The following is a 9,827-nucleotide window of genomic DNA, read 5'->3' as shown; positions in this document are numbered from 1 at the left end:
CGTCGCCTCGTGGCGCGGCGGCCGTTGCGCTGAGGCGGTGGCGGGTGGCGGGTGGCTGGTGGGGGTGTTCAAGCCCCGCCGTGGCATTGGTAGCGCTGGTGTCTCGTACTGGTGATTAGTGGCAGCGAGGAAAGGGAGGGGCGTTGCTGAAGGAAAGCCTAGTCCTGACACGGGGGAAGACTGGCTTTTTAATGAGGAGAGGACTCTAAAATACGATTTTTCCCGGAAGGAGTGGGGCAGCCTGAGGACCTGCGCTTCAGCTGTGCCAGAGAGGGATGGGAAGCAGCTCCTCTGAGAGGATGTCTGGGAGACAGCTTGGAGAAGGAAGATCTTAGACATAGGCCTCTCTTTTACCACTTTTCTGTTTCCTGCACTCTTGTTTTACCTTCAGTAATACTTTTAAATAACATAACATAAATAATCCTAGATCAACTTTACACAACCCTTACCATTTTAAAGAGCATGGTCTGTGCTGGTCTTTACATTGCAGTGTTTTTCTTCTGACTGCGTGTCCTGCCGAGGTTGGGCTATGAAGTTGAGTGAGTACTCGTCACGGTTTTTAAATAACACCTCATACTGAGGCGTTCATGCCCAGACCTCCCCGATCGTCTGGCACGATGCTCTCCTTGGAGTGGGATCTCGGGACTGAAAGTTTTAAAGGATTTAGACTTGACTTGAGGAAAAACTGTCAATGGGCGTTTGACGGATAGCATGCATCCTATGTCGTAATGGAAACGTTAAATAAGCTAGAGGTGACAGGAAAACGAAACTCTCTGTAGATTTTCTAACGTGTACCACTTCTTTTCGAAATATATAAACATTAGTCAACATACTTATTTGTGTTGAAAAGTGTTTGCTTAGTACTGCATACCACCAGAGATGGCTTTCAACGGTCTCAGCAGTTGTCACTTTTGAGTGTTACCTCAAAACTCATGGCATGAAGAGCTGGTGGTCTTGTGTAGCTAAGGGTGTAAATCACAGTATTTTGCTGGCCTATCAAAGAGTATCACTGTATTTGGAGCCATAACTGTTGAAAATGGCAGATTATAATCGTCAAATTATTTTAAAGGTTTTACATAAATCTATTAAACCCAATCACTTTATTGACTCGTACAGTTATTAAAGAAAATGCTAGTGCATGCAATTAATAAGACCCTAGGGGATGTCTTGAAACGATAAACCTCTAAAATGATCCTAGACCTAAAAATCCATTGGCTACAAAAGTAAATTAGAAGCTATGAAGTGGACTAGATGCTTCCAGGCATGGAGACCACTGTCTAAACAATTGACACGCAGCTCGAACTTGCAGCGCTGTTCTTAAAATGACTTGAGTTAATAGGAGAGTTAAGCCTCCCGAATTCCACAGCTGCTTTACCGTAGGATATTATGCTTTGAAAATGCACAGTGTCAAATGAATTCTATGTCCATCAGCCCTGCTCCCTCATCACTACCAAGTAAGCCTGAGTCACGGAGCTATTCTCAGAAACTTCCTAAAAATCCAGGGAAATTTGCCCATGTATCGGGTGAAAAATTAGCAAAAGGGAGAGTAACCGTGGCAGATTAGGATTTTAATTTCTCTTCCCACTGCCCTGTATTCTTTCCTTCTACTTTTCCCTCAGCATTTTGCATGTCCATAATTCACTGGTGCCTATTGCCTAACAGAGAGGCCGGGAAACATAAAACACAGCAGTATTAAGCAAATCTCGAAATCCATGAGCGTTGCACAGCCTATGGGCTACCAGACTCCAAAGGCAAAAAGAAGAGCGGCTGCATTTTGCCTTACAGATTATTGATCGTTTTCCCTACCGGCTTTTCGTTTTGGAGCAATCTCCAAGGAGAATTCCTGGAGCTCGGTATTGGCGAGCAAGAGTACACTGCTGTACATTCAAGTGCATTATTTCAATTAGCTTAGCTCTCTTTGTGCAAGGTGAAATCATTCACTTCCCAGGAAAGCTTTTTATTGAATGCTTTCTAAATACTTGCATTGGTCACGTTGCCTGAAATTGAGTCTCTGTCACTAGTATTTCTGCAGTGACTTTGACCAGATCAATGACTGGAAAAGGCATTAAGGGCACATTGATACAGCGGGATGGTAGACAAGCGGGCTTGATTTTGGTTCTCGGTAGTAAAGAGAAACCGATAATGATCACATAAACGGCTTTTCTTAACCCTTTACATTCTCAGGAGGCTTCAGCAAGTTTGCTGGCTCTTTTCCTTCGTTCCAACTCCTACGGTTGCTGTAAAGCTGAACAATGGCAAGGCAAATATCTTCCGGCTATTCCATAAATCTGGAGTGAAATGCGATCAGAATAATGAACAAGTCTTTCCTGGGGCAGGCGGGAGCAAGAGAGTCTTGGAAGAGTCTGCGACTATAAAAAGTTGCTTTCCAACTCATCTAAGATTTAGTTTCTGAGCTGAGCCGTGCTGCAGGAGCGAGCGGGGAAACAAACTCTAGAGACGTTCTCAATTGCAGATTCACAATCTGACCTTTTCCTGGGTTCCCAACACTATAAAATCGCACGTAACTTAACGGGGACGTTTGTCAGGCTGGAAGGGGAGGTAAGCGTTAGTTCAGACCGAAAGCCGGATTGTGAGAGCTCTCACACTGACGGATCGTTTCAGCCACAACTCTTTCGCATCTTCATTTTCCGAGCAAGAGCAGAAGTAAATATTTTCTGAACCACTACCGTAACCGGCGAGAGGAAGGACTGCTTCTTTCTACAACGCAAGCCCATAATGAAGTAGTAAGAAGGGCTTTATGTTTGGTTTTATTTGCTGAGATCCATTATAATTCCCTGAACCAACTTCAGCTGAGGCAGCGCTGGGGCTGCAAACAGCGGGGCTGCGGCAGAGCCCGCCGTGCCCGCCGGCTCCCTCCGCCGCACCCCGTCTCACCGCCGGCGCTTCTGCCCTTCGCGAAACAGGACCTGTCCGAGCACCGGGCATTTCACTGCTCAATGGAGAGCAGAGACTGAGCGGTTTTCGCGTATCCAAGCTTTTTTTTTTTTTTTTTCCCTCCTCTCTCACTTTGTTGAAGCTCAAGGAAGCAGGGATTTTTATTGAACCCGGAGTTCAAGGACGCTCCCTCTCGCATTCTGTGGTCTTAATAAAGTCGCAAAGTGCCTCCTCCCTCAGCTTGCTTACCAAATCCTCAATTAATAAAGTTTACTTAGTTATTTCAATAGATTAAATGCCACATTTTTAATGGAAGGGGAAGGTTCTACCTTACTGACCTATTTTTCATTTCTGATTTAGAAAAAGGCAGGATTAGCATGGATATTGCATTTTCAAGGACCTCGCCACTATTAAATAGACTGTTAAGTGCATTTTATGGCTGAAGAGTCTGTTCCCAGTTCAGTCTGGAAGACGTGCTAAGTTCATCTCTACCTGCTACATTGAACATTCACTGACTAAAATACTTCCTGTGCATGTAATACCTATGCTCTGTATCTTTTAAGTACATAACGCTTAATGTTTTAGGACTAGTAAAACGTAATTCGGTGAAAACCTCCAGAATACAAGCGTTGTCTCTCAAGAAAACCGCCAGCCCCGGCAGAGCCCGTCGGGCAAACGGCGCGCCCGGCGCCGCTGCGGGTCCCCCCAAAACAAGCGTTTCTCAGGGCAAAAGCCTCCAGCGGGAGGTGCGGAGGCGGCCGCAAGCGCCGTCCCTTTCCGGGGGGCTCCTGCTGCGGCTGCCGAGGGGCTCGGAGCGGCGGGCGGCCGCGGGCTGGGCTGGTGCCGCCGCGCTCCGCGGCTCGGCCCCCGCGCACTGCGTGGGCACCTGCGGAGAGCTGCGAAAGGGCTGCCGGCTGCTCAAGCGCTCGCCGCGGGCTTCAAACGGGCCAGAGCCCTGCTCAGACCGGCTCTGCCCTTTCCCAGGCAACGCGGCCGTCTAGAGGATGAGCAGCAGATCCCATCCGCAGCCTCTCGTACGTCCCCCCACCCGGACCGGGTGAACCGTGTTCCCGCGACAGTAATAAATGACCAGAGGGAGGGGGCAGCCGCCGGGGCCGAGGGTGGCTCCGGAGAAACCATCCAGGCTGCGGAGTACGGTCATTTCCCCAGTGCTTAGGATCTCGTTACTTTTAATACCCCCCAGAGACCAAACATGACATGTCTTATACTAATAGGCATCTGTCACCAACAGTGTCAAGTTTGGCCATATGCGTTGGACAGTTTGTGAAAGTAAAAAGAAAAGAGAGAGGAAAGGGGGGAAAAAAAGAAAAAGAAAAAAGAAAAGGTCTTTCTGGCTTTGCGTGCTCTGTTGTCTGGCTGAAGCGAGCGGCCTCGCTGCCCGTGGTGGAAACCGTGGTGCTCGGCGGGGACAGCAAGGCGCGGGGTCAGGGCGCCGGCAGGCAGCTGTCCCCGGGCTGCCACCAGCGCGCCGCGGCGCCGGCAGAGCAGGGGGGAGCTGCCTGCTCCCGTTTCGGGCAAACGCCCCGTCCAGCGGCCCTCTTCCTCCCGGGAGCCCCGTGGTGAGGCCAGGCCGCGCAGCAAACCCAGCGGCCGGGCACCCTGCGGGGCTGCTCCCGCCGGGCGCAGGCAAACGCCGCGGGGCAGCTGGCAAAGCCTCCCGGCGGGAGGGGAGCTCAGCCCTCGCTGCCCGAGGTGCTCCCGGCCCCGGCGGTGCTGCCGTACCCAGGCTGCTCCCACCCCGGGCTGCTCCACCCCCGGGTGCTCCCGTACCCGCGGTGCTGCCGTACCCAGGCTGCTCCCACCCGGGGATGCTCCACCCCCGGGTGCTCCCACCCCGGGATGCTCCAGCCCCAGGGTGCTCCCATACCCAGGCTGCTCCCACCCGGGGATGCTCCAAGCCCGGGATATTCCCGCCCCGGGATGCTCCAGCCCCAGGGTGCTCCCATATCCCGGTTGCTCCCACCCAGGGATGCTCCAGGCCCGGGGTGCTCCATTACCCAGGCTGCTCCCACCCCCGGGATGGGCTGCTCCCATACCCAAGTTACTCCCACCCTGGGATGCTCCAGCCCCTGGATATTTCTGCCCCGGGATTCTCCAGCCCCAGGATGCTCCCATATCCCGGTTGCTCCCGCCCCGGGATGCTCTGGCCCCGGGGTGCTCCCATTCCCAGGTTGCTCCCGTACCCAGGCTGCTCCCTCCCCGGGGTGCTCCCGCCCCGGGATGCTCCAGCCTCAGGGATGCTCCCATATCCCGATTGCTCCCGCCTGGGGATGCTCCTGCCCCGGGATGCTCCCGCCCCGGGGTGCTCCCCGTCCCGGCGGGGCGGCCCGGCAGGCGCCGGGAGCTGCGGCGCCCCCTGCAGGCCCCGGTGCGCCACTGCAGCCCCGGCGGCGGCGGCGGCGAGCCCTCTACCCGCCCGCCGGCCCCGGCCCCGGCCCCGGTGCGGCTCCCCGGGCCGAGGTGCCCGGCCGGCCGCAGCCTGCGGCGAGCCCCGGGACCGGCTGCCGGCACCGCGGGCCTCCCGGGGGCTGCAGCGGCGCCGGGGCCGCCGCCACCCGCCGGCCGTGGGGGGCTGCCGGAGCCGCTGCCGGCCACCTCGCAGCCGGTGGCGAGGCGGAGGAGAAGGAAAGGCCGGAGATACCGCGGGCCCGCAGGGGAAACGGCCCCGGCCGGCGGCCGCCTCCCGGCCCTGGCCCCGGCGGGAGGCCGGTCCGGTCCCGCAGCGCCGGCGGCACCGCTGCTATGTGCGGAAATATGAGGGAGTAATTTTATAAGTAACAAAGGCTCAGGAATGGAATGAGCCCCTGTTATCCGGTGTCATTTGGAAGCACTGGATCAGCAGCTTCTTGAGCCTAAAAGTGAATTCAAGAAGAGCCTCCTTTCTCTTTTCCCAGGGGTATCAGCTAAATATAGAAATAACCTCTGCGTGTGTTGCACGAACCATGTACCATTTGCTGTTTGTGTAAAACCGATTAGCCAGACACAACTGTGAAACAACTTGTTACTTTTATAGCGGCAACACACAAACAAATTTAGATCCGTTTAGTTTTCCTTGTAAAAAGAGATTAGGCGGGTGCCCATGTAGGGACCTGCTTGAAGCGCCTCTGATACATAATCTCTTCTCGGTTAAGGTGACTGTTTTTCCTTTTCGTGTCAGATGATTATCAAGTCCTTATTTATAAAGTTCAAACTAGCTCATCGCCAGGCTGCTTGTTTTATTTTAGTAGATGTATGCTGAGGTATAAATATTTACTTAGGAAGGAATAATATTTACTGCTTACCAGGAAAACAAGGACACTTTTTTTTTTTTTTAACCGCAGATCCCACCGGATATTATACTTGAAATAAGCGACATATTCAGTTCTTTTAGTAGTAAAAACCTGACGCCCGATTAATTTCGCATGCGTTTTATGCAACCGATTTTGCTAACAAAGACAGTATATTCCGGGGCGGAATACCAACATCCACGTTTGCTTTCAAAGGCGACACAAATTAAGCGTTTTGGGAGGGAAATAATAAAGTACTAAATATTGTCTGGGCACATGAAAGAATAGATTTCCCAATATCTCGTCTCCGTTTTGCCGGAAAAAAAAAAAAAGCGGTGTTTTAAATACTGTAACGCGCCAAACCGATTTTTTTTCCCTCTTGGTGGTCACTTTATTTTAGCCCTGAAAATGCACAGAAACCTATATTTTCGCAGCTGCCTTTAAAACTTACTAAGAATGTGCGGCACAAAGTGACGGCAGCGGAGTGGGGAAGGTTTCTGAGCTGCAAAAGGCCGTTTCCTCCGCACGAGAAGGAAGACTCGCTTATTTAGCACCAGTTATTATTTTTCCCGATACAAACGAAAGATCCGTGCTCTCGTATCGCATAGGCGCGACTTTACATTCTCCCGCAAAATGAATTAGTGACGTCGTTTAGATCGCCCGAAGGTTTTATTTAAAACCATTTCCCTCAAAGATAGAAAGGAAACACGCCTAGAAAGTACAAAAATTGCGGCTGAGAAGGGACATCCTGAATTCCGCGTTCCTGTTGCCGGATGTCTGAAGTCGAGATTTAAAAAAAAAAAAATCATTTAGGGGAATATTACCCCGCGTTTTAAAAATGTCTCAGATCTGCCGGCGGAATGTTTTATTTTGTGACTCTCGATCGGCTGCCGGGCTCGCCGCGGCGGCCGGCCGTGCTCCAGCGGAGCTGCGCGACCGCGGAGCGCTTCGCCCGCTTACCCCGAGTCCGCTGCAGTGATTGTCTGTTCGCTTTTCGGCAAACCTGAGCTGCGGAGTCAGCGCCCACCTGCACCGAAACTAGGGAAAAAGCGGCCGCCGGGAAGGGTGGCGGGGATGAGAGGGGAAGGTCGGCGCTCCGCATCAAAAGCCACACGACTTTCCCACGCGGGTTTCGAGCCCCGCCGGCTGCGCCGCGCACCGAAGCCGCCACCTGAGCCTATGTGGGGCTCGGGAGCTCGATGCGCGCCTAGCAAACAGACACAGAGCACAGCGTTTTAAAAATTTATTTACAAAGTTGTGTACAACACGAAGGGATAACATTTAGAATACATATATTCATTCATATATAAACAGACTTCTATAATAGAATGACAGGGTTTTCGTCCTTTTTTTTTTCTCCAAAATTCTTTTTTTTTGTTTGCTCGTTTAATATTTAAAATCTCTCCCGCTATTTTTCGATACCTCTGTTCGTTTAGCCTGCTCGCTCGTTTCGGATGAAACAGCTCGGAGCGTCGGAACCTTCAAAAAAAGCGAAAGTTCGCAGCCCCTAAATCCCTACCGTGATTCTGCCTTATTATTATTATTATTATTTTTTTCTTAAAAAAATAAAAACCCCCGAAAACGACGTCAGCGGTTTCCCATACAAATATGTACAAAGGCCGGCGGTGCCGCTCGGCGTTACCTGTGCCGCTCGGCTCCGCGGGGCCGCGCCGCCGTCGGGGGGGCGCCGCCGGCCGCTGCGGCCGCTCCTCGGCGGCGGCGGCCGGGCCGGGCCGAGCCAGGCCGGACCGAGCCAGACCGAGCCGAGCCGAGCCGAGCCGAGCCGAGCCGGGGCGACCCCGCGGCTTCCTACTGCGCCGGCCACTTGGCCTGCACGGCGGCGGCGGGGGCGGCGGGCTGCAGGAACTGGCCCGAGATGATGTTCGTAGGCACGCTGAGGATGGGGGCGATGGCCGCCGTGGTCCGCGCCAGCGCCAGCGGCTGGTGGGCCACCAGGCCCGACTGCACGGTGACGGGCGGCCGCAGGAAAGTCTGCGCGCTGCCGGCCGAGCTGGCGGCCGGCACGCCGATGATGTTCTCGATGCTGAAGGACGGGCGGCTGCTGGGCTCCGACTTGATGATGGAGCCGGCGGCTCCCAGGCTGTTGAGCTGCAGCTGGAGGCTGGGGCTGAGCTGCGAGTTGAAGGCTTTGCGGCTGAGCTCGCTGGACGGCAGCAGCGGCACGGCGGGCGGCAGCATGGGCCCCACGGGCGGGATGTAGGGGTACTGCAGCGCGGCCGCCGCCGCCGCCGGGTGCGCGTAGGCGCCGGGGTGCAGCCCGTAGGGGCGGCCGTAGGGGCCGGCCAGGCTGTAGGCGCCGAAGCCCTGCATCATGAGCGCCGTCTGGTCCCGCAGGTGCTCCTGCTGGTGGCGCTTGAAGCGCTTCCTGCGGCGCAGGAAGCTCCCGTTGTCGAACATGTCCTCGGACTGGGGGTCCAGCGTCCAGTAGTTGCCCTTGCCCGGGTTGCCGGGCTCCCGGGGGATCTTGACGAAGCAGTCGTTGAGGGAGAGGTTGTGGCGGATGCTGTTCTGCCAGGCGGGGAACTTCTCCCGGTAGTAGGGGAAGCGGTTGCTGATGAACTCGCAGATGCCGCTGAGCGTCAGCTTCTTCTGCGGGCTCTGCAGGATGGCCATGGTGATGAGGGCGATGTACGAGTAGGGCGGCTTCACCAGGCTGCTCTTGGGCTTGCTCTGCCCCGCCGCGCCGCCGCCGCCGCTCGCCCCCTCGTCCCCGCCGCCCCCCTTGCCGCCGTCGGCCGCGCCGCCGGCCGCCGCCTCGGCCGGGCTGCCGCGCCCGCTGCTGCCGCTCTCCGCGCCCGCGCCCGCCTCCGCGGGCAGCGCCGGCTCGGCCGCCTCGTCCAGCGGCAGCCGCGGCAGCGCCGCGGGGCTACCGGCCTCGCCGTCGCTGTCCTTGCCCAGCCCGTCGTCTCCCTCGCCCACCACGTCGATGTCCACGTCCTCGGCCGCCAGCACGGTCTGGCCGGACATGTCGCTACCGCCGCCCGACAGGGTCATCCCCGCGCCGGGGCCGGGGCCGGGGGGCGGCGGGCGCGGGGGGCGGCGGGGCGCGGCGCGGGCTGGGGCCGGCTGCCGGCGGCGGCTGCCCCGACCGGGGGGCGCGGCGGCTAGAGCGGGGCTGCCCGGCTGCCGGGCCCGGCGCCGCCCCCGCGGGGCATGCGGGAACCGAGCCCGGTCCTCTCACGTCCGCGGCGGTTCCCGGTGGCGGCGAGTCCCGCGGCGGTTCCGGTTCTGCGTGGCCCCGGGCTGCCGGTCACCTGCGGCTCCTCGACCCGCTGCTGGCCGCGGGCATCCGGGATCAAGCGGCGGCGCCGCCGGCTCCCGCCCGCCGCGCTTGCGGCCGGGCGGCGCGCATGGGGCCGCGCCGCGCCGCGGGCGGCTCCGCGGCACCGGCCGCCGCTGCGCCTCTTCGCTCCGGCTCCGCACCGGCGGCCCCACCGCGCCCGCGGCCGCCGCGCTCTCGCTCTCTTTTTTTTTTTTTTCCCTCCTCTTTCCTTTTTTTTTTTTTTTGATTTTTTTTTTTTGCTTTCTCTCTCCCCTTTTCGCCGGGAGGGGGAAAGGTTTCGCTAGCAGCCGAGCGGGCGAGGGGCGGGGGCAGGGCGGCCGGCCCGGCGCGGGCGCTCACTC

General features: G+C 56.8%; 1 protein-coding gene across 1 annotated transcript; it reads right to left on the bottom strand.

The window, feature by feature from the left end:
* Positions 1–7,991: 7,991 nt before the first annotated feature.
* Positions 7,992–9,197, bottom strand: FOXD3 (forkhead box D3). The gene has a single exon (XM_068952220.1). The coding sequence runs from the start codon at positions 9,195–9,197 to the stop codon at positions 7,992–7,994; it is 1,206 nt and encodes a 401-aa protein (XP_068808321.1).
* Positions 9,198–9,827: the final 630 nt, after the last annotated feature.

Source organism: Struthio camelus, chromosome 8, assembly GCF_040807025.1.
Source record: "Struthio camelus isolate bStrCam1 chromosome 8, bStrCam1.hap1, whole genome shotgun sequence".
NCBI classification, from domain to species: Eukaryota; Metazoa; Chordata; class Aves; order Struthioniformes; family Struthionidae; genus Struthio; species Struthio camelus.
Note: the sequence above shows the minus strand (reverse complement) of the source record. Positions and strands in the feature narration are given on the sequence as shown.

Coding starts and splice junctions, on each gene's coding strand:
- FOXD3 (XM_068952220.1), bottom strand. CDS start 9,197: ATGACCCTGTCGGGCGGCGGTAGCGACATGTCCGGCCAGACCGTGCTG.